The sequence below is a fragment of the Muscardinus avellanarius genome (assembly GCF_963383645.1).
Source record: "Muscardinus avellanarius genome assembly, chromosome: 3".
Classification (NCBI taxonomy): Eukaryota; Metazoa; Chordata; class Mammalia; order Rodentia; family Gliridae; genus Muscardinus; species Muscardinus avellanarius.
The window spans coordinates 159,398,342-159,423,524 of record NC_137788.1 but is presented as its reverse complement, the minus strand read 5'-3'; the positions used below and the strand labels follow the sequence as shown (position 1 = coordinate 159,423,524).

The 25,183-nt window shown below is 45.1% G+C and overlaps 1 protein-coding gene across 2 annotated transcripts in view; it reads left to right on the top strand.

The window, feature by feature from the left end:
* The window catches only part of ADAMTS17 (ADAM metallopeptidase with thrombospondin type 1 motif 17), a gene marked incomplete at both ends in the record, with an annotated part of 311,118 nt that overhangs the window by 145,236 nt on the left and 140,699 nt on the right, over positions 1-25,183 (top strand). For both annotated transcript variants that reach the window (XM_080692601.1, XM_080692600.1), the window contains 2 exons: positions 7,872-8,012; positions 9,702-9,852. In XM_080692601.1, coding sequence (XP_080548727.1) covers positions 7,872-8,012; positions 9,702-9,852 — 292 coding nt within the window. The remainder of the gene's footprint in view (positions 1-7,871; positions 8,013-9,701; positions 9,853-25,183) is intronic.

Sequence of the window (25,183 nt, the reverse complement as noted above, 5' to 3'; positions counted from 1 at the left end):
AGAAAACTTGAAAAAATAGAAGTATCCTATGTTTCAGGATGGCAAGACCCAAAATTCTTTTTTTTTTTTTTTTTTGGTGGTACTGGGGTTCCTGGAAGCCCTTCTACCTCCAGGCTACACTCCTAGACCTATTTTATATTTTTGAAACAGTGTCTCTTACATCAGCGCGGCTGGCTTCGAACCTGCGCGATCCTCCTGTCTCCGCCTCCCAAGCGCAGGGATTACAAGCGTGCGCCACCACGCCCGGTGACCCAAAATTCTAATGATGCCATCTCTCCCCAAATTAACCAATATACTCAGTGCAGTCCCAAACTTAAATGACCTTTTATAGAGCGTGAGAAGCCAAAATCATATAGAAGGGTAAAGTTTTCAAAATAGTGAGATCATTCTGGGGGAAAAGAAGACTAAAGAGAGGAAGGAAAGAGAATTGGCTCGTCACGTCCCTTTGCTCTGCTTGTCCTGGCGGGGGTAGAGTGTTCCATTAACACCGCACTGCCTCCTCGTCCGAGTCGGCATTGTCCCTCCAACACGGGCCGCTGGGGAGGCTGTGTCCTTAGTCCGTCATTATAGCCATTGCGCTAAGCGTCCTCATAGTTGTCAAACTATAATCTGCTTCAGTTATCTATAGAATGTTTCCCCAGGGCAGAAACAAACACTGTGTTATGGGTTTGTTGTTGGTGTTGTGTGTGCACACGTGTTGAATGTTTCAGACACGTTAGAGTCTGAGCCTACTGAAAGGTGCTTGTGGGCATCCGCTCGAGATGCACCTTGAAGGAGGACACCGTGAGGAGGAGGGTGAGACCCCCGAGGAGGTGTTTCTTGTTTGGGAGCTTGTGTCATTGTGTGTTTCTGTGGGGGACAGAAACACACTTCCCTCTGGAAGTCCCTTTGTGTACCTGGGGTGGTAGGAGGATGCTCACCGTGGTAGCGTCTGTCCTGTGTGCTGCTGGGCTGGTATATGGACCAAGATGTTTGGATACTTTCCATGTATAGCCTGTCAGAACACGGGCTGGTGGAAACATCTCATGAACACAGTGCGTCCCGTGAGGAGAAGGACAAAGGTCTTTTGCTCAGTGTGACTTGGACCAAGATGCGGCCTTGGCTGTGGTCTCACGCTTCCTGCCAAATCAGTATGTTTTAATCAGTCAGCCCTAGAAAAATGCGTATTCCTTGTAATCAGACAGACTTTGTTGTAGAAAACTTTGACTTGGCTATTTCTGAGAATGTGATCCATTGTGCTACATGCATAGTGCTGTCACGCAGTCTGTAACCTCTAATAACCTCCTGGGTCCTGCAAAACCTCACATATCCTAGAATAAATTGGCGAATGCATCAAGACTTTAGTCCGTCTCATCTATCCAGCTCCGTAGTCCAGGTTATTACCAACCTAGAGAGTGGTGGTCTGTAAGAACCATTGGTTGCCATGTGGCCAGCCCTACTCATTCATAGATAGATAGGTAGACAGACAGACAGACAGACAGGCAGGCAGACGGACATGTACACACAAGTCCTGTAAAGACTACTTAGAGGGGAGGCTGGGCACAACTCACATATCTGACGTCAAAATCTCATATATATAAATTCAAGAACCTGGGTGTCTGTCATTCTAGGACTTCGGTGAGCTAGGAGAGATACTATATATTGTATATGTATTATCCATTTTCACCAACTATGGTTAGTATCCATTATAGCTAAACACACTTAACACTCCATCGGTGATTTGCAATTTCATGATGTTTTAGGTTTATTCTTACTGACATGAGACTATAGGCATAGAAAAATAGAATGGAACCTATGACGACCCCCCAGTCATCTTTGGTACCAGCATTATTACTGAATCCCTAAAATCTCTTGGGGTCTTTTTTCTAAACAAAAACAAAAACCTTTTCTGGGATGCAAGAATTTTTATTTTATTTTTGCCTCTTTAAACAAAGATTTTTGTTGTTATTGTTTTTTGTTTGTTTTGTTTCTGGTGCTAGGGATTGAACCCAAGGGTATTATACCTCTGAAGTAGACCCCCAGCCCTTTTTTATTTTTTACTGTGAAGCAGCATCTAAGTTTCTGAGAGTCATGCTAAGTTGCTGAGACTGGTCTTAATCTTGTAATCCTCCTGCCTCAGCCTCCAAAGTATGGGGATTACAGGCATGTGCCACCCTGCCCAGGGCTTCTTTGTTTGGTTTACCATAAATAGTGTTATTTGATCATGAAAATTAACCCTGTCCTTTAACCTGTCATAACTGAGTGTTCCTATTATCTCCTAGTATTTTACAGCCCTTGTAGGGGAAGTTTCTGAGTAGCCAAAACTTGAGTTCACAGTCTGGTCCTTGGCAAAAGGTTATTAATACTGACAAATTCCCTTCTAATGCAAGACTGATGTGTTAATTACTATTGTGTTAGCAATAGCCAATACCAACCCACCCATCACAGCCTAGAAATTACCATGGGCTGTGCCTGTTACTGAGACATTAATAAACATCTGTTGAGTCGAAATTACCAGGCAGTTGTACCCGCACAGCTATTAACAAAGGGCTGTGGCCATCCCTCACCTTCTAAGGGAAGGCTGTGTTCCTAGGAGCCATTTCCCTGGGTTCTTCCTCCCACCCAAGTGTGCATTTCACCAAGCCAGCCAAGACTGCTATGAGCAGAGGTCAGACCTGACTGCCAGACCCGGCATCAGAATCCCAGGGCCTCTGGGAGACAGGCAGACTCAGCGCCAAGGAGAGACCAAGCTGACACTATAGCAGACATGCCACGCCCAGGACCCCAGCCTTCATCCATAGCTTTCAAGGGGCTGGGGAGCATGGTGGAATTCTTTCAGAACTCCCTCCGTGGGGTGCTTGGGATTTCCAGGAACAAATACAGAAGTAACATGTTATTTTGTTTTAAGATAAAATCAACTCAAGACCATTAAGTTGTTACTGTGTTTGATACATTTGACACCAGGTCTATCCTGTACCCTCAACCCCACAGTCATTTAGAGTTAAAATTAGCATACACACTCAGTGCTATACATCTTTGTTAAACACAGTGTGGCCAGAAATAATAGATGCCCTGGAACATAAACCTAAAATAACATGGAATTTCCAGGCAGGTAATCTTTAAACTAAAAATAACCAAAGTGGTAGTTTATATAAACCTCAAGTATCAAGACTCCCAGCCCAATGCTAGTTCATCAAACTGTAAATTTATGAGGTACTTTGTTAGCATTTGAGCGTTTTAAACCAGATCAAGCATGATCTATATTAGAGACAAGCTCCCAAAAGCCAAGAATCCCACCCTTGGCTGATCTTGCCGACTGGGACATTCCTTGGGGAAGTCCTCTTTTGAGGGTTGACAGAGAAAAGTGCTTCTGGTGGGTCAGGCCCTGCGTGGAACATAATTCTGTCAATGGCACAGCCAACTCTTCTACGCACATTTGTAGCCATCCTATGTCTTCCAAGAAATCAGGATCTCTGGCCAAGAGAGTCTGAAGGTATGGGAGAAGGAGCCTCTCTTATTTTATAACCAGACTCACCACCAGAGAAAAATTGGAAGCAATTCCAAGCCTAACATCCCTACATCCATGGTGAGACCATGCTCCAGGACTTGGGTCTCCTGCCGCTGTGGTTTTCCAGACAACACCCTTGTTGTTGGAAAAACACACCTGGTAGCTACTCAGGAGCGCCAAGCCAGGGAAGATGGAGGGGGGCTTGTCAAATTGCAGAGACAGATGATTAGTTAGTGTGTTGGTTCTTCATAGGATGGGGCCCAGGTTTGAAAAGGTCTCACTACATGTGGGAGGAGATGCCTCCAATCTTGACCAAATTGTTGGCAGTGAGAACAGAGCTTTGGAGTACTTTTATAGTGAGAGTTGAGGTCCTCTAAAGGATTTAACTATCTCTGCAAATAAGATTGGGTGTGTCTACTTGGAGAATATACAAATTGGGTAACAGTTGACATATTCTTCACACTGAAAGTAGCAAGGCCTTCCTTACCGGGGCCGTACAAGACAAAGGGGTCTCTGGGATGGAGTATTTTGAGGGAAACACATGACCAAGGCAAGTGGAACCCTTGTATAAGTTCCCAGATGATTTTTTTTAAAAAACCAACTCAGAATTCTAGCATCTTAGGCTTTTGAAAATTACTAATGTTCCCTGAGAAGGCAAAACATTTGTTTCTCTTGAACTTGTGTTCGCTAAGCATCTCATATCTTTGATGCAAAGGGGCCTTGATTTGCTTTGTATTTTCCATGGGCAAGGCCGCCTTCAAACTCTGGTCTGTGATTCAGACAAGGACTCTGCGTCTGGTGGGCCATGACCATTGTGAAAGGCCATTCCTTCCAGATGCGTAAGGGCAACACCTAAGAGAGAACAGGTTAGCCCGGTCCACGCGCAAAAGTTATACCGCATTAATACAAGGATGCAGGAAAGAATTTGGGAACATACAAGGTACTAGTAACAGAAAAGGGAAAGCAGATTCTTGAGAATGAGTGTGTAGGAAATCTCAGAGAAAAAGAGAGAGACAGAGAAAGAGGAGAGAATCACCGATGTTAGTCTGGAGTTTTAATGCTTACAGCGGGATAGTAGCTGGGCAGCTGGACTATAGATGGAGTCAGGGCAGAAGTTGGCAACTTTGTGCCAGTTTCCTACCCATGTATAATTTCCCTCCCAGGTGTGTGTGTGTGTGTGTGTGTGTGTGTGCGCGTGTTACTAAGGGATTGAACCAAGGAGCATTCCACCTCTGAGCCATACCCCCACACTGTTTTATTTTTTTGTTTTAAATCAGGGTCTCAGTAGGTTGATAGGTTGATGAGAGTCTCACTACTTGCTGAGGCTGGTCTCAAACCTGCAGCCCTCCTGTGTCAGCCTCCCAAGGACCGGGATTACAGGCCTGCGCCACCAGCTCGGCTCTTCACATTTTCTAACATGCTTCTTCCTACTCTGTTTCTCATCGGCATCTTAAGTCTCCACCCAGGGATGTGTGTCTTACCATTGTAGTGAGTATGGTCATTTCTCCACCACCAAAGTCTGCAGTGTGCATGCTCCCTAAGGGAGTGGGTCTTCCGGATGCCCTGGGATTATCTAGGGATTTTACTGCATTTTCAACAGTCAGTCCACAAGTCATGAGCAAGAACAACGGCGTAGGAACACGGGCTCACAGCCCATGAGCTGGTTGTTCTGCATGCAGTGGCTTGGGGTGTAGGAACACGGGCTCACAGCCCAGCATGCAGTGGCTTGGGGAGACTCACTGTTCTCTCCGTATCCCAAAAATTCCTATCTCAGACCCTCTTCACATTTTGCAGAGTTCATGGAAACCCGTCAAAAATTTCAGATCTACCCATTTGTAAACATCACTAGTTTTATTTAAAGAGACCAAATCAAACCATGCATTGCATTCAAGGTAGTCGATTTTTTTTTTTTTTTTTTGGTGGTACTGGGGGTGGAATCCAGAGGCTTTCTACCTCCAGGCTATACTCCCAGACCCATTTTATATTTTATTTGGAAACAGGGTCTCACTAAGTTGCTGAGAGCCTCGCTAAGTAGCTGAGGCTGGCTTCAAACCTGCGTGATCCTCCTGTCTCAGCCTCCCAAGCGCGGGGATCACAAGCGTGCACCACCACGCCCAGCGGAATTGCTTTTCTACGTGCTCACATAAGTCCATATTTTATGATGCCCAGGAAAAAAAAGAAAAAGAAAAAATCCAAGTAATTACATTAAAAAATGGGACTCACTTTATTCAGCAAAGCGACGTTTGGAAACATAGCTATGTCATTCTCAATGGCCAGAGTTATCTGATTATTTGGGGGTTCTTCCTTTAACCCCGGGTGGATGGGCACCTGGCATCCAGGTGTGAGGACCAGATGGTATCTAAGCAGAAATGGTTTCCATTAATCTGCTGAGCAACCTGTCTGCACTAAATTAACACACCTGCCATGAATGGGTTCTTCAGTGTTTGGACAGTTTCTTCACTATTAGATGATAAATAAAAACTAGTGTATAGTGGGTTAATATTACTAACTGCTTGCATTGAAACAGTCACTGATAGAAGGACTGCTCTGAAGAGATCAGATGAGAGAGAAGAGCCTGTGCCAATCCAGAAGAAAGCTCTGAAGTTTGGTAGTGACGTGAGCACAGAAAGAAAGTGGCCATCGATGTCTAGAGAAGGCTGTTCAAGCTTTCTTTTGTGCACAGAACAGGGTTGAACAAGTGACCAGTTAGCCCCCAAAATGGTTCAAATGGAGGAATATCAAGAAATTATACCTGGTTGCCTTAAATATTTTATTTTCACTTAAACTATGAAAATATCACAGTGTTTAAATATTGTATAGTATGTACAGTATGTTATTGCTAAATAATATTTAAATTTTGAAATGATTTTTTTCATCAATTTTTTGTTGGGGGGGAGCCATTGCTTTGAGAAAGTGCATCTGCTAATTGTATTTCCCCATCAGGTTCCTCACACAAAACACATTCTAATGTGAGTTTGAATGCAGTTTCTTTCCTGTGTGTATTTCTGTATGTGTGGCAGGAATGTAAAAGTCCCTTAGGAAATAGTCTGGGAGCAGATTTTTACAATTTATTCCTCATCTCTTGCATTTATCTTGCCTACACCCACATTGGCAGCAATGCATTTTAGCTGCTAGTTAAGTTAGTTTGCATGAAGAAGTTTGCTTTTGCTCTCATATTTCATTATGGAAGCCCATGTATGAAGTAACAAGTACCACTGGCCTAAACAAGGTTTGAGAGCAGATGTAGCTGACCTTTGGTGAGTCCGCCCTCATCACTGATAGAGTCAATGTGTGCAGATGATCAGAGGGGCCCTGCTAGCCCAGCGTGCATGAGCGACAGGCTGTCTGTTCTTCAGAAGGCACGGTGGACACAGAGGCTTTGGCTGATCTGATTCCCTAGGCGTTTGGCTAAGGGAGCGTCTCCAAGAGAGAGTGCTTGGAGAAGTTTGCAGAATAGACAGGACTGGCCTTTCTTAGGGAGATGTCAGCACAGAGGATTTGATGAGAGATGGTCTGGCAAATAGAAAAACTAGGAAATGGGGCTAAGAGATGTGTATGGCACCTCTAATAATGATCTCCTCTCCCCAGCTGGCAGCGAGTTGAGGCTGGGGTGGCATCTTGTATCCCGCTCAGTTTTCTCTATCTGGTTCATTACTTGACACTGGAGATTCATCTGCTAAATATTTTTTAAACAAATCAAGACATGTTTTATCCTCCCTGGTCTTGCTGACGTCCTTCACACACATAGGTCTCCTCCCCGGGAGTCACAGATCAACAAACTGCGCTCTCTGATCCTCTGTGCCCTGCATCTCAGCTCGCTCAGCCATGTATAAAGCCAAGGCCACTGTTCAGCCCACAGGGTGCTCAGTCATCCATGCCAAGCCACACACCCTGGTGTCTCTCGGGTCCAGTGGGCATGAAAAAATGTCAGGAATAACCTTGGTAGACACAGCAATAGAGAAAGACTCCCAAATCCACAATGATCCATGAGTTTGAAGATGTGAACCCAGGCCATTACATAAGTCGGAGTCTTGGATGGTTCCCAGTGGTCCTTGGTACTCATCTCTAAGGAACACGAGACCTTGGACTTTGGATAGGATACTTAGTGTGAGAAAGCAATCCTTAGCATTCAAGATCTCTAACACCACAGTTAATCACCAAAGTTTATATAATTTGCTCATTCATTTTTGGATTGCCGGACCAGTTTCTGTTCACTGTGTAAGCAAATCACTAGCCTCTCTGTTCTCTATGAACTGTGAGAACAAGCGTCACATGACAGCACTTTTTGTGGTTAAGATTTGATGGAAATGTACATAGTCCACTTGGACCTGGAAATGAGGCACCCATAGCAAAGCATCCATCTCTCCTTCTTCTTTTTGGACAGTTTGGGGATGAACCACGATGATGACCACTCATCCTGCGCCGGCCGGTCCCACATCATGTCGGGAGAGTGGGTGAAGGGCCGGAACCCCAGCGACCTCTCTTGGTCATCCTGCAGTCGAGATGACCTTGAAAGCTTCCTCAAGTAAGTCCTCTAATCATTCCATAGCATCTGTGCATTAGGAAGCTCTTCCAAAAGACAATATGACTGGAGTCGTTTTGGACCGAAGAGGTGGGCAGTTCAGAGTCTCCTGTAAAGAAAGGCTTTCTCCTAAGTGTGCATCTGCTACGACATTGGGTACCCGTCACAGTTATAACTATTACAGGATTGTCAGCAGATGGAAAATCAATATAGTGACTTTGCTTGGAAAATGCAATTTGTTTCTCTGCAGCCCTGTGACTGCAGTGGATGCTACCCAAGATGTGCCCCTTGGCTGCTCTGGAGCCGAGCACCTCCAGGTTCTCAGTCTACTTCCCTTGAGGTGGACTATATTTGCTGGGATGTGGGGTGCTTATCTCAATACCACTTTCTTCCTAGAAGATGTCCATCCCATTTTTGCATTTCTGGGGGAAAATTGCCCATCTGGTTTTGGACCTTTGTCAGAGTGTACACAGGGATCATGTTGGTCCTTTTGTGTCTAAAGCTCAGAGCTGGGTTTATAGCATTGACATGTGGACCCTGATTCTCTCCCTGCTTAGTGGTGTTAGTCTGCAGAGACAGAAGTGAGTCGGTGAGTCTCACCTGCAGATGGAACTTTGTGGTCCAGTACCTCTTGGGGTGCTCAGGGAACTTTGAGTAAAGTGGAAAAGGTTCCCTCCTGGGTCTTTTCTCATGTGTCCTGCTGATGGAGAAATGGTTTAAGTGGTAAACAGGCTTAAAAGCGATTTTTATTTTTAGGTTTAGTCTCTTTTTCTCTTGCATATGTGTGTGGTACTGGGGATTGAACCCAGGACCATCCTACCTCATAGTACATTCCCAGCCCTATTTTTTTTTTAAACAGGATCTCACTAAGTTGCTGAGGCTGGCCTCAGACCTGTGATATTCTCTTGTCTCCGCCTCCCAAGTAGTGGGATTACAGGTGTGCACCATCATGCGTAGTTTGTGAACTCATTAGTTTTAATATAGTTCACTTCTGCTGAATATTTGTTATCACAGACTCAATTAAATAGGGCAAGCCACTTACATTATTTCACTTTACCCAAAAGATCAGTGTGGCTGGACAGGGCATTTTCCTCTGCTCGCAGAGGCACACGCTGTCAGTCCCGCAGGTGTGCCGGACTTGCTGTCTCACCTGACCACACGGCTGCTACCACCGAAGGCTGCCCACTAGCGGGCTCTGCAGGACATCAGGATTTCACCCAGCATGGGAATGTTTATTTACAACAGCAGGCACACTTCCCTCTTACTGGGTCCCGCTTTGGGACACCTGCCTCACCCAGGCCCTTTAAGAGAATCTGTAGAGATGGAAATAAACACTTTGATTTTATTTAAAATCAAACCAGCCTCGCTTTTGTTTGTTCTTTCCCCATAATAACTTTTGTTCAAAACTGTATTCTAAGAAAATACCATAAGGACCTGTTTAAAAATAATTTCCATCAAACTCCCTAAGAAAAGTCCATTTACCTGTGGGTCTTGTTCCCAGATGCCTCCTGAGCGGCCAGTTTCTCATTGCCTGGCATCCACACTTCAGACACATCTCAAAAGCAAAAAGCAAACAAATCCCGTGTATTCAGTGCCTGGATCCCTGAAGGTGCACCTTCTTGGAGCCTGAAGGAGCCAAAGCAAAGCCTGGACCCTATACTTACAAGCCAGTTTGACTCTCGACTGTTTCAGGTCCAAAGTCAGTACCTGCTTGCTGGTCGCGGACCCCAGGAGCCAGCACGCGGTGCGCCTCCCTCACAAGCTGCCGGGCATGCACTACAGCGCCAACGAGCAGTGCCAGATCCTGTTTGGCGCCAACGCCACCTTCTGCAAAAACATGGAGGTGAGCAGCGGGGAGGGCCGGCTCAGGAAGGGGTGCAGCCCTGGTCCTCCCCAGCAGGCCTGGCTTCAGCTGGACGGTGCAGGTATTCACACTTAACATGCATGCATACATGTGCACGCACACCCTCACACAATGCACCCCTGATAGATAGCCACACACACACACACACACACACACACACACACACACGCGCGCATGCAGTTGCAGGCACCCAAGCAATGCACCCCTGCACACAGGCAGCCGTGCAGGGGGGCGCTTCAGGGTTTCTTCTGAAATTAGTAGCCTAATGGCTTAGCATGGGAACTTTTGGACACTAGAGAAAGGGAAAGCTCATACTTCTTTGAAGTGATGTAATATCACCTGTAATGATTTCAAGCTTTACAAAGATAAAGAGGGCAAAAAAAAATGTTTAATGTTGGAAAGCATCAAGTGGAGAAAATTTGAAGCAATAAATTGCTTATGTGATAATGATGATAATTAGCCCATTAAACAGCCATGGAGCAATGCTCACAGGTCTTTTGGGAACTTTCCCGAAGTTTCCAGATTCTTTGATCTTAATTCCCCCTCAGCTTTCCCTAGGTTCTGTCCAAAGATTACAGTTGACAACACCCGGTCAAACTAAGTGATGATTCAAAATGGCGCGGCTCACAGGTAGTAGAGCCAGGAACTAACCTCAAGTCTGTTCAACCCCAGAGCGTACACTTTCTCACCACACTGCAGAGAGGCCCTTGGCTTGGCTCATTCTTGGATGGGTGGCGAGGACAGTATGCTGGGTCCTGAAGCAGTGGCCTAGCCCATGTCCGTCCTCCCTGGGGGAATTCCCGCCCAGGTGACGGCCAGAGCAGCCTCCGGTGCAGTTGATGCTTGGCAGAGGGGCTTGGCTGGGAGCAGAGCCTGTGCCACCCTGGGGCAGCAGTACAGTAGAAGGGACGTGGCCGGGAGGTGTGGGGCTCAGGAGACACACAGCAGGGCTGTCAGCCCTGGAGACCTGTCCAACCGTGGGGCTCAGAGCAGCATGAAGTCCCAAAGAGGCGCATGGAGTGCTCGCCAGCTGCCCAATGCAGGGTCTAGGAGGGAACCAGGACCAAGGAAGACAGGTCCGTGGAGGCTGCCTCCAGGCAGAGGCTCAAGGTCTCCCAGAGATGCCATGTTGTCCTCGAGGGCTTCTGTCTGAGTGTGGGTCACTTCAGGACATTGGGGTGATGTCTGCGGGCAGGGCACTGTATCGTTTAGGGTCCAGGAAACTGCAGCATCTCAAGCAGGCTGGAAACTCCTGCTAGCGGTTTCCCCCAGTGTCGTCCCAAAGCCTCCTGTGCTGTTCCCCTGCACAGTACAATTAGCCCCAGGATTTCGTCGATACCGGGGATTGAACCATGAGACATTCTACCTTTGAGCTATACCTCCAACCTGACTTTATTTTTATTTAGAAACAGGATTTTGTTAAGTTGCTGAGGCTGGCCTTGAACCTGCAGTCCTCCTGTCTCAGCCTCCCAAGAACTGGGATTATTGGCGTACACCACCACACCTGGCTAGCTCCAGGATTCTGATTGCCCTGAAGCCTGCGATGGTACCCAGGGCTCACTGTCAGCCACTTATGAGACATCATCATGATCAAAGCCACCTCTGAGTCTTTGAGGCTCTCTTTCATATGCGGATGCCTGCCAAGAGTATCTTGGTCACCTGTATCCAGGCTGAAAGGAATGGATGGCACAGATATACCAGGAGAGAGCAGGTGTCAGCAAAGCCTTTGATGATGTGAATATCAGAATAAGACCAGCACCAGGGCTTGCAGATGGGACCCTCAGGAGGATGCTGAGCAAGCAGAACAAACAGGAGGGCCCTGGCTGGAGAAGAGGAGGTGCCCCACATAGTCAGAAGCATGGCATGTCCTCTCTATTTCTGGGGAGACCTACCCAGGGCTTGGTGCCAGATACCCAGGCCAGGCAGGATTGAATAGGCTGAGAGCTAGACAAAGACCACGTGCTCTGTCCCATCTAGAGCCAGGACCTGTGCCCGTGGTGGGACTAAAGGAGGGACACATGTGTATTGGGGAGAACAGTCTCCCAGATGGGAGTCTTTGTCCATGCTGCCTCCCGGAGCCTTGACCACAACCCTCCACACAGGAACTTGGAACCTGATTTTAACAGGTGAGAAAACAGAGGCTCAGAGAGATAGGTTACAGTGTCAGGGCTACCCAGCCCGAAAGGGATGGGCAGGAAGGAAGCCTGGGTGTGTCCGTTACCAAGGGAGAGAAGCAGAGGTAGCATCCTTCAAAGACAGAACCCACGGTGAAGAAGGCCTCCTGGTATTTTATTTTCCTTCATTAGCAGAGGTTGAGGCTTAAGGATGAGACCAGCTTTGTAGTTCCTGTCTCCCTAGAGACTCAAACCCCAAACATGTACATAGTCCAAATGCCTATGTATGTATATACATGTGTATATGTGTATGTATATATTTGATTACATAAATATAGGAATGTATTTTATGTATATTTGAATATCTGTATATATGTATATTTAGAGATGATATATAGAGATAGATAAATGGATGGTAGATGGATAGAAAGAAAGAAAGATGGATGGATGGATGGATGGATAGATGGATGGATTAGTTAATAGATAATAGATTAGATCAATAATAGATGGATAGATAGATGGGTGGATAGATTAGATAGATAGATAGAAGGATGGATGGATGGATGGATGGATGGATGGATGGATGGATGGATGGATGAGTTAATAGATAATAGATTAGATAGATAATGGATAGATAGATGGGTGGATAGATTAGATAGATAGATAGATAGATAGATAGATAGATAGATAGATAGAAATGTATATAGGCTCTTCTCATTTGTAAGTTACATAAAGCTGAACATTATTCCTACAGCTCACTGGGAACTCTTTTTCCGCGAGGGGTTCACAGTAATCACACGAAGGAGTGTTTTCTGCCCGGTAGCTAGCAGGTGGCTACTACACAGGCAGCAGTGACCCGGATGCCGCCAGCCGCAGCTCGTCCCTGGCCACTGTTTGCTTGCAAGGACTCTGACCGAGGTGTGGCTGCTCCTGTTTGTGCTGAGGAAGGCGTCACACTGCTGCTTTTGTACCACTGGGGAAGACGGGGTCCGAGGCTAGATGGCTCTGTGACTCCAGGAGAGCCAAGGACTTGGGATGTGCTGCTCCACCCCAGGCCTCATCCTCCCAGCCACAGTCGGGGCCCAGGGCTCCCATCAGCAGCATTCTGCTCTGTCCCTTCTGCGGCCTGCGTTCAGATGGCATTCGGTATGGCAGGAGTGTGCCCATGGGCTGTCCTGGTCATTCCTGTCTCCTTCCTGAAACTGGCTCTCCGGCTGGTGCACACCCACCCGCCCTCGCCCCCTGTCGCTGGCCTGTTCTCTGCTCATCTTCCTCTCCTTGTTCCAGCTGTACTAGGCTTCCCCCTGTCCCCGCAGCCCTCCAGGCAGGGACACACCCTGCTACAGTACTTTCCTCTCCCTGGCGGCTCATCCACAGGACTAAAGACCTCATATTTTTTTGAATATTGTCTTTTGCTTTTTAAATATATCCTTCCGCCGGGCGTGGTGGCGCACGCCTGTAATCCCCGCGCTTGGGAGGCGGAGACAGGAGGATCGTGCAGGTTCGAAGCCAGCCGCACTGGCTTAAGAGACCCTGTTTCCAAATAAAAATATAAAAAATAGGTCTGGGAGTGTAGCCCAGAGGTAGAAGGGCTTCCAGGAACCCCAGTACCACCAAATAAATAAATAAATAAATAAATAAATAAATAAATAAATAAATCCTTCCTTCTCAGTAAGGTCTGCCTGGACCTCCCTGCTTGTGACTAGAGTCTGGTGGCCCTCCTCTGCCCAGCCATGCATCTCCAGCTTCTCCTACCCATCCCCCAATGGAGAGCTCTGGGTTATGGAGTGGATAGAGAATGTCCCCGGGAAAAGCTCCTGTTTGGACACTGTAAAAAAATGTTCAGAGGTGAAATAATAGAAACAGGAGGGTTTGTATCTCATCAATAGAGAAGTCCATTGACAGCTGAAGGATTGGCGTGGCTTTATTGGGTGGTGACCTGGGCAGGCAGGGTGTGGCTGGTGAGTGAGGGCCCCGGGGATCTGGCTTTGGGGACTGCATCAGATACACATCCTCACCCGTGTTCTCTTTCCCTGCTTCACACCCGGCGACCACCACTGATGCTTGGGAGCCGGTTCTGTGGCTTGAATCTGTGAGCCGAGACAAATCCTTCCTCCTTTACGTTCCTGTCAGGTACTTAGATCATAGCAGGAAGAATGCTGACCAAAATGCTCTGCTTCCAGATGCTTTAACATGCTGTACAGCTCACTTATTTACCTTGATGCTGATTTCATAGTTTCCCTCTTCTAGATTAGAAACTCTTCAAGGGCAGTAACCTTGGCTTTTGTTTACCAGTGTTTCCCGCTTGCGGTGAGCAAAGCCATGCACACAGTAGATACTCAGTAAGTGTGGTTCTGGGTCCAGTCATGACCCAAATGCAGATGTGTACAGCCTCTCTTGCGTAACTTCATCCAGCTGTTGCTGAATCTGTGGATAAATTCAGAGTTGAAAAAGAGTCCCTTAGAGACCTCCTTGTGTGACGCAGTATGCTCTAGCCTGATTTCGTGCTTCTCTAGCTGGTTCATCAACATGACATGTGAAGCTTCGTCAGATGTCTTGCAAGGATTCACAGAAGCCGTTCCTTCAGCTCCCTCCCAGGACCAGAACCAGTCAAGGCAAAGCAGTGAGGCTGGAAGGGACTGACCGTGGCTACTTCCTGGTGACTGTCTCTCTCTTTTGCTGTATCTCAGCGTCCTTACCAATAAAATTTTAGGCTTCTGGCAAATTAATACATATAAAGTACTAAGAAATAGATTTTTCAGAAAGTCAGCGTCCAATAAGGTGAACTGGTCTTTATGTTATTTTCTTTCTAGGTGATGCTCACTCCCAGTTGTAGGCAGACAGAGCTAATGCATCTGTACATTTTGAGGACCAGAATTGTTCTGTTTTGAACTACTGGGGGCAGTGAAAAATTATGTATCATCTAAGATCGGTATTCTTTTTTTTTTTCTTTTTGCAGTACTGGGGGTGGAACCCAGGGGCTTTCTACCTCTGAGCTACACCCCCAACCCCATTTTTTATTCTTTATTTTGAAACATGGTCTCACTGAGTTGCAAAGGACCTCACTATATAACTGAGGCTGTCCACAAACCACGATCCTCCTGTCTCTGCCTCCCGAATGCTGGGATTACAAGCATTACCACGCCCTGCTCTAGATCTGTATTCTTTATGTAGCTAGAGACACCTAATACCAATCAGAATAGACTTTTAATACAATTCCACACCTAAATTTTGTAGTGATTATTACTCTTTTATGCCTTTGAGAATTGAAATAGGTATCATATTATGAAATAATCAGTCTCAAAGATGTCTTTACATTTCTCTTCCTAGATTCTTGCTTTTAGCCAAGATAGAATAACAAGGACCAGACTTACTTTCCCATCAGAAACAACCAAAGAGATAAGTAAAAGGATGATTTTTCACAACACTGGGTGTCAGAGTTTGAAAGTAAAATGTCCCTCAAACCTCATTCTCTGGAAGCAGCCATGTTTGGAGAGGGATCCCTGGCATTATGGTCTTTGGACTCTGTATGACCCTTGCCTTCTCCCGTCCTCCTTCTTCCTTCCATCATGCCCTGAGGACCAATAGACCGGGCTCCTGCGTGGCAGCTGGAGTAACAGTATCTATCTATGGACTGAAATCTCATAAGCACAATCAATAAATCCTTCTTTCCCTAAGTTTTGTGTGTGTCGGGTGTTGGATCGCAGCAGTGAGGTCATAGACTGAAACAGTAAACCAAGCAACAAAGGCCTGCCACCTTTGAGAGATGGGGAACAAGTGAGCGCAGCCTTGTGGCTATGCTTGCCCACTGCCTTAGAGCCTCCAGGCTGCGGCACAGGGCGGACTGAAAAGAAGCTACAGTCTTCCTGAGTGGAGGAAATGGAGTCAGCGATGCAGGAAGCCGAGGTAGCTAGAGTTCCCAAGGCGGAGTATCGTAGAAGAAAGAACCCCCAAAGGGAGAACCCAGAGGTCCCAGAAGGTCCCCTCTGAGTGCTAAGCTTCGTGGTCAGTGAAGGTGTGTGAAGAAACTGTCCGAGGGCAGACAAAGAACCACCTGCAAGTGTTAGGAGGAACAATCTCAGGATCTCACTCGGGCATCCAGGAGAGCACAGAGAGGGTTCTGCTTCAGTTGTATGTCAAAACTGGCTTCATATCAAATGCAGACCTGCTCCCGTCTAATAAAACTTCAAAGCGAGATTTGAAAGGATCTGACTTTACAAATAATTTAGCCAAATTCTAAAACAAAGCTCAGACATATTTACAGAATCGTAGAACTATTCGGCATTCAATTAAGATAAAACCACAATGTCTGACATCAAATGAAAGACTAACAGACAGGCAAAGAGAAGGGGAAAATGCATCCAGAATGAGGAAGAAAAGTCAGTCGGTCAAAGCCAACCTAAAAATGGTGCAGGTGATAGAATTACTTGTGCCAAATACATTAAAACAGTATAATCATAGTCCAGGTTTAAGAGGGTAGCAGAAGAATAGAGAGATGGAGGACATATTTAAAAAATTCAAATGGGACATCTACAAAGAAAAACTTAGTTCCTTGGTTGTAAGATCCCCTGGATGGAATTGAGAGAAAACTGGATTTTATAGAAGAGAAGATTTGTGAAGTTGAAGACAAAGCAATCAAAACTACTTGAAGATGAAGCACCTAAGAGATAAAAGACCGAAAACAGAACAAATGGATATGCCAACAGCATCGGTGATTTCCTTGACTTCAGTCAGCATGCGGATGTAATTAATGCCCCTGAAGAAGGTAGAGAGATGGGATGGAGAATAAGAATTAATGTGTGTGTGTGTGTGTGTGTGTGTGTGTGTGTGTGTGTGTGTGTAGAGATATATAGATAGATATAGATATAATGATTAAAATTTTTCAATTTTGATGAAAGTTATAAAAACACAGATCTAGAATCTCAAGTATAAGACATGAAGAAATTTAGACCAGCCAGGCACGCTTGTAATCCCCGCGCTTGGGAGGCTGAGACAGGAAAATTGCACAGGTTGGAAGCCAGCCTCAGCTACTTAGTGAGGCTTTCAGCAACTTAGTAAGACCCTGTTTCCAAATAAAATATAAAAATAGGTCTGGGAGTACAGCCTGGAGTGGAAAGCCTCTGGGTTTCTGCCAGGATCCAGCCTCAGCCAGTCCAGGGGTCTTGAAGGAGATGTAGGGTTGGCGAAATTGAAGAATGAGAGATGCCGTGCTTAGTAGCAGGGGAAGGCATCTCTGTCTATGCCCTAGAATATATTTTATTTGTACATGAATCTGACAAATTCCAGCTAGCCACATCATACATATTTTGCTTTTCATTTAGTTTTTCAAAACCACATTACACATACATTGTTTTTCATCTAGTTTTTCATTAACCTGAATCCCACGTAGCAGCCACACCTCAAAGCCACCTGTTTTTCCTGGTTTTTGTTTTTTATTCATTTATAATGAATTGACCCACAAAACCTATTACTACTCTACATCACACATAATAAACTTTAACTGAACTTATCCTCCTCTATCTTAGCTACTAAATAGTAGACTTACTGTGTCTACTTCTAGAATTAACTGTTAATTTTATCTGATATTTTGGCCACTAGGTATTTTATTAATTTATTTTTACCCAATCACTAAACCCCCACTAAACTTATTCTATTTTTATAGCATACAATACCTACACCTAATTTTCTGTAATACCTATTAAGTTGTTTACCAAGAGAACTCTTTTGTGCTTTAGTGAGCAGGCACCAAGGAGGTCCCTGCCTGCCCAACCCTCTGTAGGAACGGCAGAGTCCTGACATCAAGCCATTTTCCAGTAATATTAACGCTGTGCTTTCCAATCATCATACGCTCCTGTACAGGAAAGTGGAGGATGGTTGGAGCTGGAAAAGTATTCTGATTAGCGCTAGCCCCCTGAGGGGGATACCATAGTCGACCCCCTAACTTATAAGCAACATATGGAGGGCCTTGCACAGTAGGTATAATTTACCTAAAGTTAACTTTTTCCTTTCATGGACAAAACCTTAAGTGAGTCAGGTGTTGTAAGCAGAGGAGCAAAGAGCTCTTTTCTATGGAGCTTTATGAAAGTTCTCCCGTAATCATATTCTCCTTAGTGCTATTCCCAACACAAATCTTAGGGCATTTTCCAGTCATACTCATATCAATTTTCAGATTATTACAAAACAGCAATCCTCATTCTAAGAAATTTTCAAATTTCATTAATATTATCATTATTATAACTAAAATCAAGAGGGATAATGGCTTCAGTTTTGCCAGAATCTTCCAGTCCTGCGGAATTCTCTTCCCAGCTGCAACCCTGTCATACAACAGGAATGACACCACCTCTGCTAGGGTCCACCCTTAGTACCATCAAAAAAAATCATAATCAAATTGATTAAACTAGTGATAGAAAAATCTTAAAATAGAGGAAAAGAGATACATTATGTGGAGATAACACGCATTTCTTACTAAAAATAATGCAAGTGAAAAGTTGTTGGAGCACCATCACTGAAGTGCTGAAAGCTAAACACCTGTCAACCTACAGTTCTATACCCAGCAAAAATATCTTTTAGAAATAAATTTGAAATGTGTTTTTTTTCCTGTTATACAAAAGATGAAAAAAAATCATCAAGCTGAGTGTGGTGGCGCACACTTGTAATCCCAGCATTTAAGAGGCTGAGACAGGAGGATCTGGGTTTGCAGACAGCCTCAACTACTTAGTGAGGCCCTTTGCAACTCAGTGAGACCCTGTTTCAAAAGTAAAGAATAAAGAATGCCCCTGGGTTTCATCCCCAGTACTGCAAAAAAAAAAAAAATTATGAGCTAGATTATACTGTAAGAAACATTGAAACATAGATTATACTGTAAGGAACATTTTGTCAGAAAGAAAGGGACACAAAATCACAAAATGAAAGTGTGGTGGGCAATGAGTATAGGTCAGTGGTGGAGTGCTTGCCCAGCAAGCACAAGACCATGAATTCAATCCCCGGCAACACACACACACACACACACAACCGAAGTATGGTATCTGCACAATGGAATAGAAAGTCCTGGAAGTCATAGCTACATGGGTAAATATGAGATATTAAAATATACCTAAATGTTTTAGAAAATGCATTGACTTTTTAAATAACTTTTAATAAAATATACTTGTAGTAGATCTTTGTGTCCTAATCCCTAGAACCTGTGAATGTTCTTCATGGCAAAAAGGACTTAGTAGATATGATAGAGCTGGGTAACGTGAGATGTGGAAATGTTCCTCGGTGATGTCCGTGGGCCCCATGTACTCTCAGGGGTTGTTAATAAGATGGAGACACGTGATTAGAGTGAGTAGTAGGATGTGAAAACAGGAGCAAGAATCTGGAGTGATGTAGGGGAAGGGCCATGAGCCAAGAAACACAGGTGACCCCTGGAAGCTGGAAGAAACACCACACAGCCTTTGAAAGGAACACTGATGTAAGCCCTGACAACACTTTGTCTTTAGTTCAATGAGTGATTTTAGGCTTCTGACCTCTAGAACTACAGGACAACCTGTTGTTTTAAGAAATTAAATTTGTAGTAATTTGTTATAGCAGCAATAGGAGACTAATGCAAACTTGCCATAGGGAACTAATATTATACTTTGGGGTTATGATGTATGTAAAAGCAAAATGTGTGACTGAATTCACACAGTGGCCAGAAAGGGAGAATGGAAATACTGTGTTGTAAGATTTTTTATGTTATACATGCGATGGAATAAAGCAATCCTTCCTTATCCAGCTTCTCTTTCCAAGGTTTTGGTTACCATGGTCAACCAATGTCCAAAAATATTAGATGGAAAATTGCAGAAATAAACAATGGTCCTGGGCACTCAGGGAAATACATCTAAATAGGACAAGTCCAGAACCCTAATGTATATTGTATGAGATTCTCAGTGGAATGGAGGGTAAATATGTCCCAAGATTTAAATAACTTCTCTTAAAGCACATTGTTTCAAATTGTTTTATTAGTCACAATTGTTAATCTCTTACTATACCTAATTTATAAATTAAACGTGTGCGTGTGTGTGTGTGTGTGTGTGTGTGTGTGTGTGTTGGAAAAAATATAGTGTATATATAGGGTTTGGTACTGTGTGTGGTTTTAGGCATATATCTTGGAATCTATCTCCAGGAGATGATAATAGACTACTGCAACATCATATAAAGAAAGATTATAATAAGTTAAAGATATATAATACTGACTATAAAACAACCAGTTAATGGCAAGAGTTATGGCTAATAAGATGACAAAGGAAATAAAATATATAATCATCTATTTCTTATTCCTGTGGTTAAACACATTAGAAGTAGGGTGAGTAAGGACGGAGTGTAAATACATGAGAATGTATATAAATACGCATTTATACTCCATTCCACTGAGAAACCAATGAAATGGACATTACATTAAGGTTCTTGAAATGTTCCGTTTGGATGTGTCTTCTTGAGAACCCAGGACCATCCTGCGTCTGGGAAGAAGTTACCAAGTGTCTGGACTTCACCAGTCATCACACCTATGACATCATAACATCTCAGAGCATCTCCTGTCATTTCAGAAGGAACCATGCTATAAAATTCTCTGCAGTGTTTTCCAAACCAGGGCTGGGAGGGTGCTCAGCGGTGGGGCATTTGTCTAGCATCTGTGAAGCCCTTTGTTTGAGTCCTCGAACTGCAAAAAAAAAAAAATCCAAACTACTTTTGGCCCCATTTAATGGGGGAGGGATGTGACCTACTTATTAGATGTCATAAAAAAGATAGAAAAGCACTTAGAGCCAAGAGTTTGAGGAAAGCAAATATTGTGAAGGGATTACAACTACCTAAATCCGGAGTAATCTCTTAAAAAGTGCACATTCGTGGAGGCCCCTGAACTTGGTGAGACTATTTCAAAATAAAAAAATAAAAATTGAGCTGAGAGTGCAGCTCCAAGGTAGAAGGCCCCTGAGTTCCACCCCCAATCACACACATAAAATAAAATAAAATAAAAATTTTAAATCCCGTATATACGTATGGGAACTGAGAACAAAATTCTACTCCAGAGCCCCGGGCTCCTCAGAACACTGTGTTGACAGAAACTTCCCTGACCAGCCCCCTACACGGAGCCATCGGGGAAAGCTTGGAAAGACACCTAAACATTAATAAAGCAGCTGTGTGTGTCTTTTGTCTTCAAAATGTTCAGAACTTTAAGCCTGTTACAGAAGAAGAGGGGAAAAAATCATAAAATATAGTGGGGACTGGAGACGGCCCAAGGAACAGAAGAGCAAAGACGCACCAGAGCTGAGGGGCTGGACATTCTCTTTTTTTGTAATACAGAACCTAAAAACAAGAAGGCAAGAAACTAGACGGATTACAATTTGAGAAAAACGCTAACCACCCTGACTAGTGATGGACCATTTTTGTTTTGCTGCTGACTCTTCTGAGAATTAAAAAAAAAAAAAAGGTATCTGTGCAAAGATGAGTCCAGATGGTTTCCTGGCGGAAGACAGAGACGGGGCCTCGCTCGTCTCAGGGGATGGCGCTGCTCATTCACATGTCCGTGCAACTGTACTGAAGCCGGAGAGCTTAGCCAAGGTCCTGGGATAGCTCCAAGGATTTGTGAGCTGACATGGGAGAGCATTTACATCTTTATTTTTCTTTAGCTTTAAGTTGAAGATAGGATTTCCTTTCATTGTGAAGCTGGCAATAAACTCCAGCCGTCTTCACGGTACCCATGACAGTCACAGGTCTGTTCAGACCTGTGGCAGCTGTGGCTGATGTTGTAAACTCCCTGTTATTTCAACATGACAGTGGTTATTCGATATGTGTACTGTACATTACACATTTTGTCATGTGTTGACAAACCTACGTAACGATATTATACGTTAGGAACTTCTTTTTGTAATTTGAAATCTATATGCGTATACTTGAGGTGTTGGAGATTGAACTTGGAAGCATATTACCTCTGAACCACACCTCCAGCCCTTTTTATTTTGAAACAGGTTCTTGCTATAGGTTGCTGAAGGTCTTGCTAAATTGCTGAGGGTGGCCTCAAACTTGTGCTCCTGTCTCTGCCTCCCAAGAACTGGGGTTACAGGTGTGTGCCATCGCACCCAGCTTGAAACCTATATTTCAACTTAATTGTTTGTCTGGTCGTCTCCTGTGTTTTACTTTTGTACTTTTAGTGGTGCGCTGTAATTATATATCACGCTGAGGTAGAGAGAGAGAGGACTATACGTACGCACAACTGTGCACTGGCGACATGCTCTGAGAAGAGTCTCATAGGCACCTGCAGATGCTCAAGGGCCAGCCAGTTGGCACTGGGATAGCAGGCTGGCCTTTGTCCACAGCTGGAAACAGCAATCACCCCGAGATCTTGCTCTTCCTTGGGCAGAAGAGCATGTTTTCGGCATGCAGAACATTCTTGTGACTTGACTTCCGTGTATACTCTTCTCTTGGCGCTCACAGTTCACAGCTGTATAAAAACCCATCGATATTAAAAACTTTTATTTCTGAAAGGTAGAAGGTAAAGGATGTAGGACAAACACTGCTATGGTTGCTTTGGGAGACTCCTCGGCTTCAAATATTAGCCACATCAGTGCCTTCTTAAACATTTACATACCCGAGAAGCAAGAAAAGTTAAAAACACGGTCCATTTTTAATTCTCTGGGTTCTGGAGGCCCCCACACCATCACCACTGAATCACTGAATCTTTTATTTCTGCCGGCAGAATGCTGGTATTGTACGGCCCAAAGCTGTCTATGGAAATATGAACTACAAAAAAAAAATTGGCATCAATAGCTGGCATTTGTTGTAGAAGTCATTGGCAAATCTAGCTGTCTCCTCTTTTAGCCAATGGTAATGTGATGTTATTAATTCAAGAAAGTATTTCAAGAAAGTCCAAACATAAAAGTTATAAACATTGGATGGTAAATATTTATTAGAAAGGGGAAATGAGCGTTATGCAATTAGCTCAATCAGTCTTTTTATGATTGCAAGTTCCTCCTGTCCCCCATCAGCAGTCACTGCACAGCGAAGTTGCTCCTTAACAAGGCTTTAAAGCTTTTTAAGCTCAGAGACTCTTCTAGGTAGAGCATGGAGTGGGAAGGCCAAATGTAGGTAGGCATTGTGGGTGGAAAGGAAGAGTCTACTGGAGACAGAGCAAGAAGGGGGTAAGTTAGGGGGCAGCATCCCAGCCATGATCGCTGCTTCATTAAGCCCCGTCCCTTTCCAACATGGCAGAGGATTTCTCTGTCTTCCCCACCACCACCCAGCTACCTGGAGATTCTCGTTTGAAAGATGTTGTGTTGTGGCCACCCCTGTGTCTTACCTGCTTCTGAGCAATACATACCGCCATCATCGTTCCAAAGGCCACCCATGGCTGCTGCAGGTCTGAAGGAAGATAGCTCCAAAAGGGGCCACAGTGGCCGAGAGCACAGGCATGCCCACACTCCAAGGTGTTCGCAAGGGGCTGCAATGTGCACGTTACATTATGTTGTTTTTCTCCTGACACTGTTGAGCACTGGAGCTGTGAGCCGACTGTTTCAGGAAGGAGAGAGGGTCTAGAGTGGGCACGGGCACTAGAGGGGTCGATGTGTCTTTTTCTGCCTGACGCCTCCTCCCTTAGTCTTTCCCACGGAACCCTCATGGGTTTGGTACAACATGGCGGTGCCGTGGTCAAGAAGGTGGGCTCTCCAGTGGGGCTGCCCAGGCCGCCATCCCATCTCTACTTCTTGAATATGGAATATGTTCTGTAGTGTTTATGCATCCATTTTCTAATGTGTATAATGGGAAAATAAACCATTATGGCCATCTCAGCGGGTGGTAGCAAGGGTTAAGTCACAGGTGAGTGAGGGCCCCTTGTCATGGCATAAACGATCAAGCATCACTGGTTTTATGTTTTAGTTGCCTGGTTTCCTGAATCCTATGGTACATGGGGGAGTGTGTGATTCAGCTGACCTTCGTAGTGCCTGGTTCTTCTTTCTGTATCTTTTTCCCTGGGTGGTCCCCTTCATCACACCTGGCATCCTGGGTGCCGGTAGCCCTCAGGGATCGCTCTCCTACATCCTGTATCTTGCTTGGTACACTCCCAGTCCCCATGCTGCAAAACCACTTTCTGTCCTGCAGAGAGGTATGTGAACCTCAGGATGGAGAGACCCCTGTGGCATCCAAGGACTTCAAGGTGTCAGATGCCACCTGGGAACAACAAGATTTTTCTCTCTGATGTCAGCCAGTTCTAACCCTGATGGATCATTAGAGCTTCCTCTGGAGACTGTTGGAAGTGACTATGCCCTACTCTCAATCCCATCTTAAAATCTCTAGGGGGGATGGGTTTCAGGTATTTGTCTTTTTATACAGCTTCCCCCAAACCACCCAGCCTGGTTTGAAAACTGCTGGTCTAAACAAAATCTGTCTCTTTAATGCCAGTGGACCTGGCCCTAGTGGAAGGCTGGCAGGGTCCCGGAGCCTGCCTGGCCCTGCCCCCGTCAGACAGACGGGGCTGTACGGTCGTCCATGGAGCTGGACGCCTCGCCTGTCTCAGTCTCTCAGCTTCCTGCCCAGCATCTGCAGCCTCTTGAAGCTGTTGGACTTTGGCAACAGAAGGCCCTAATTTTCCAGAAGTGTTTGAAAGTTTATAGTAGACTGCTTCTCAGGGACCTCTCCAGGCTACAGTCATGTGCTATCTCTCAGTCCCTGTCCCCCCTGACAGTTGCATGGCTGGGCCCCAACCTCTCCAAGCAGCCCCAGCCCCAACCCAGCCAGGTGAGGGTATCTGCTCCCCTCAAGAAAGTTCAAGGAGCAGCCACACCCGGGATACAGGAAACCTTCCAGAAGCGATCCTGGCACGCCAGCTTCGGGGAAGACTTCAAACTGCGGTGGTATTTGTGGAAAATTTGGATTCGTCGTTTTTTCATCCAAGTCTTAGGCTTTTATTTTATCTCCTTTGGCTTGCATTATCAGCAGCATATTTTTGAGGAGTTTACATAACAGCCCTCTTCAGGATGGCTCTGACTTTGAGCTGCTTTCTCAACTTTCACTGGTTCCCAGAGAGGAAGAGGCAGAAGGACATGGCTCACCCGCATAGTCCTTGAAAGGGACACCACCAGGTGGGGAAAACAGAAAGGGTTGGAACGCATGATCCAGGATGTCCTGGTAAGGAATCAGACCACCTGTGTTTTCATGTTCTCCAGGGGAGGAAGCCGGGGACTGGT